The 4,662-nt window shown below is 34.1% G+C and overlaps 1 protein-coding gene across 1 annotated transcript; it reads right to left on the reverse strand.

The window, feature by feature from the left end:
• Positions 1-1,007: 1,007 nt before the first annotated feature.
• On the reverse strand, positions 1,008-2,880 carry LOC108967345. Its single transcript, XM_018930684.1, has 2 exons — positions 2,492-2,880; positions 1,008-1,874 (listed from the first exon to the last, which is right to left on the reverse strand). The coding sequence occupies exons 1-2, from the start codon at positions 2,789-2,791 to the stop codon at positions 1,125-1,127; spliced, it is 1,050 nt and encodes a 349-aa protein (XP_018786229.1). The 5' UTR covers positions 2,792-2,880; the 3' UTR covers positions 1,008-1,124.
• Positions 2,881-4,662: the final 1,782 nt, after the last annotated feature.

A 4,662-nucleotide genomic window follows, 5' to 3' on the forward strand; every position in this document is an offset into this window, starting at 1 on the left:
TTATATTCGGATTGTACTGTACATAAAAGTTATTCTCCTTAGGTTTGCACTCTGTCTTCTTCTGGTGGATCAATTCATATTTCTACAACAGACGATGGGTTGTGTCAAAAGAAAGTGTTTTAAGTCCTCTTTTTATTTCTTTTTTCAACGATATTTCCTGTTGTTTCTCTTTTGCTAAATTTTTGTTGTATTCAGATGACTTAAAAATATTCTCAATAAAGAAAAACTGTGGTTGTAAATAAACTGAAATTAATAGTTTTTATGCTTGGTATCTGAATCAAAGCTTTCTCTGAATTTTGTTTTTGGTTGAAAATCTCGTACCTTCCAGTTACACTATTTCAAATTGCGTCCTAATATGTACAATCGAAAACAAAGTTTTGAGACAATAAATTTTTTTTCACTAATCTCAATTATATCACTTTGAAATCGTTTGTATCTGGGATTGGCTTTGTCGTCGAAATGCTTCCAGATTTTCCGACCCCTATACGTTAAAATTATTTACTTAAGTATTTTGTTCGTTATGTCTTGGAGTATGCTGTGTTCATTTAGAGACCATAATTGTCTATCCTCAATTAGTAGCATTGAAAGTGTTCAAAAGATTTTCCTTAAATTTGTGCTCCTTACAGTTTGTTGACCTTATACCGTCTTATGCATCTCGTGTATTGCTATTAAAAATGAAATAACTGGAAAATCGACTGTGCGTTGCTTTCAACTTGTTTCCTATGTTTTTAATGGATTATTCACAGTCCTTTTTTGTTCGGAAAAAATAATTTGAATACTCCTCTGCGTTGCTTCAGATTTATTTCCACATTTTAGTGTAAAAATGAGAAAACTAAATTTGTAGATTATACCTTTCTCAAGTGTACTTTGCGTGAGTTTAATTCACTTTCTGAGAAAGTTCTAATTGATTTTTCTCACTCTAGGGCTTCTTTCATTAAGATCCTTAATTCTGTTTTTTAACTAAGTTTTCTATTTACTATGGATTTATTCATATAAAACTTGTTCAATTGATTGCATAATACAATATTCAGAACTATGTTTATTCGACATTCATTTGCATTGCAAAATCTATAATAGTTTATACAATGTACATATGTGAACATACGCTCCTATTAAGATATTCTTTATATTAGGGTCGTTCGGCTGAGCAAACTTTCATTAATGAACGAGTGCATCTGAGTTTGACGTCTATGGTCCGGGGCATATCGAAGAGGTAATTCTCGACGCAAACAGGTTAATATTTGTTCAAATTTGAAATTCGCAGATTTCCAGTGGCAAGTGCATGGTGGCATATGGTCTCTACAAAATTTCTTATGACAAACATAATTAACATCTGGAGCACGTGTGGACTTAAGTAATGTGAATACAGTGGGTTTTTGGAAATGTGTTTCCTTGTGATGGCAAAAGCATGGCGGCATACAAGTGCATATGATTGTTGCTTTCTTTGGTGGGAAATGTTTTGTTGTCCTTTTGGCCGTCTTGCATGCATAGAGTCGGTAGTGTGGTGTACCGCCAATGATCTCGGCACTTTCGGGTTCATGAGTATGCCCTAGCCAATGTTCCAGTGTTTCCCAATGTGAGAGATATGGTTTACTCGCACGTATCAATTGCATGCGACGCCATAATTCGGTGCGTTTGGTTATATCGTAAGTGCGGCCGGTATTTTTGCGAAAGAGTTTGTATAACTCGTAGTAGTATTGTGACGGTAATGCGATACTGCGCATAAATTTCGTCATCTCAAAGTGGAATAGTTGTCGAATGCCGTAAGCTATATGCTTGATATCGTTGAAGTTTTTTATATTCATCGATGCGAGAGCCTTCGCATCAATCAACAATAGTTTGCGTCCCGAAATAAGGTTGACACGAAAGGTGTTCTGAAATAAATGTAAAAGTATTTTATTATCTTATCATCTATCATTCTAGCGGCAGAAAAAATCGCTTAAGTAATTTCGAGGAATGGTGCCGAGTTGACAGTCCTTGGCCGGATAATAATCTGAATAAAAAAAACTTTACCGAATTTTTAACTTCTTTGTGATGAATCCAACCTAGGAAATTTTAACATCTAGGCTTGTCACATCGTATTATCCAAAATCTTTAGTCCAGCTTTGGGAAAGATTCCCACGACAGACCCGTCTGTGGTGTATATAGATTTTTTTATGAGCATATTGAAAAATGATAGCTAATATAAAAGGGACTGTGGTTGACGTCTAAGCATATTCAGCTTGTAGCCCTCTCTATATACCAATCGTTGGAGAAATATTATGATGAAATCTTAAATACTGCCCAATGCCTCAAAAATAAATTGATAACACTAATATGGAAGCCTAACGGTCAAAAATTATCAATACGTAAAAGTATGCATGATATAAGTATTTAAGAGCTTCAGGAAAATTGTGAATTTCAAGCGTAACCATAAATAGTGTTTTAAATAGTGGGAACTGGTGATCAGGAGTAATAATATACACCAGCACACTTAAATAATATAACAGACCTGATAATGCCGGTATCCATATTTCCTTATCCACCTACAGACATCTTCAATTGTCCACTCATACACCGACGGTAATGGCAATTTATCTACCAAATTCGAAGTTAGATTGAGCAAAGTATCGGGCGAAACTCGAAAAACGATGGGTAATGAGTTTTTGTTGAAGGTTTCGCCGTCTATTCTGAGAAATGATACATCGCCATATTCATATTTGTCTACTTTGGAATGTACAGGTATTCCGTCGAATAGATTCTCATTCGATTGCACGAACTTCTCATCGGAAGCTCCATATAATACCCGCATTTTTTTAAATAAAACTTTTGTTTGGAGCACTTATGTATGTAAAAATATACAAAATAAAAACTTATGCAGATGTATTTATATTGCTATAAAATGACAGTATGTACTGAATGAAGGAAAAATCCCAAAGTAAAAAAAAATAATAATAAGAACAATGCGAATACACGTACAAGGTTAAAAAAGTTTTATTTTGTGATTATTATACAGTTATGAGATTTTAAAAAACTCTCACCAATTTTGATCAACTCTCGAATTTTAATTCTTAAGTTTCAGTTTATGAACTCTTACATCTGTACAACTCAAGATATATCTCTTGTTACATAATTATTGGTGATTGGTCCCAGGTTTGTTTACTTGATATCGATGTTGGGTAATCTATTATTTATAGGTTTTTAATTTGTTACATATTTCTTTGAGATCAAATCATGAATTTTGTATAAACAGTGAATTGAATTGCAAGGATGCGACAGGGATATTGATGTAAGAATATTAAAAAAAACCGGACGATGCTAAATGTTAATTTTTTTAAACCGATTTTCATTTTTAGATGTAAGGAAAGGTATGACCTATAATAAATAATTTAATTCGTTTCATCAAATAATTTTTTGTGAGAATAGCAATTAATTTTATCAATAATAATATTAGGTACTACTTTTAAACATCATGATATTGAGTAGCTATTACAAGATTTCGCCCATTTAGCGTTTGTAGAATATGGGACTAAAATGCGAACTTAACTCTTTTAGGAACGTAAAGTGACTAACGATACTTATAATAATGAGAATATTAGTTGTTAACACTCAAGGTCAAATTCTACGAAAAAGTTCATAGATAAGTTTACGCCCTGTGAACCAGACTCGATCAATTTAGCTGGAATTGATACCGCTGAATGTTGCTCTAAAGCGATAACTATTTTTGGAGTATACAAAGTTAGGATATGATACAAAATAAAAAACAAATCTGAGAGAATTGATCATCTATATGGCTCAAGATCTTACCGTGAATCAATTTCCCAATTTGCGTAAGTTCAGTTCTAAAAAAGGAAGAGACGTTGAAGTAAAAATTCTTGAAATCCGAAATTTGATTTGTAGATTTTCCGGAACCAGTGGAGTGCGATTTCGTTTGCCATGGTCGGTAGCGGTTTTGAACTCGGCTATAATCGCGTAACCGGTGACTACGACAATTAAGAAGAAGAAGAAGAAGTGGAGTGCGATTTTGAACGAATGTCAAACAGTTATCGAAGATTTTACAGGTACTTCGTTGGCTTTACCAGGCAAACAGAAATGGAACTACGAAACATTTAATTTCAATAGTTAATAATATATTTTTTCGGGTTTGCATCAATGTTTCTTCCGAATGCTTAACCTGATCATTATCAAGCTATAAATATGGTCAAGTTAATATAATGTTTTCTAAAAATAAGAAAAAATGTTAACTTTGGAAGTACCGCCGCTATAATACCCTTCACAGGTTCAAATTTTACTTACAAGAACTTTATTTGGTTGGTTTTTTTTTGTTCTTTGAAGACTTTACTACTCAATTGCCTACTCAGTCCGAATTAGCACCTGTTGGCAAGAGTTATCCTGCGTTGGATTTTCAGGCTGACATTGGCATACGCCAACAGCTGTCTACTCTTATAAAAGATTGCACTCGCTCGATTAAGTTCTGCAGCTCGAATTATTTTCCCCAGTAGCAGATTGACGAAGTCGCACGAAAGGGAGTTGCATTGTCTGAAACCTCGCTTGGTATCGAACGGCTCGGAGAGGTCCTTCCCGATCTTGACTGAGCTTTTGATATTGCTCAACGTCATTTTACAATCCTGCATTAGTTTTGCGGGGATACCAAATTCAGACATCGCGGCATAAAGGCAGCTC

The sequence above is a fragment of the Bactrocera latifrons genome, unplaced genomic scaffold (assembly GCF_001853355.1).
Source record: "Bactrocera latifrons isolate USDA-ARS-PBARC rearing strain unplaced genomic scaffold, ASM185335v1 scaffold_183, whole genome shotgun sequence".
Lineage (NCBI taxonomy): Eukaryota > Metazoa > Arthropoda > Insecta > Diptera > Tephritidae > Bactrocera > Bactrocera latifrons.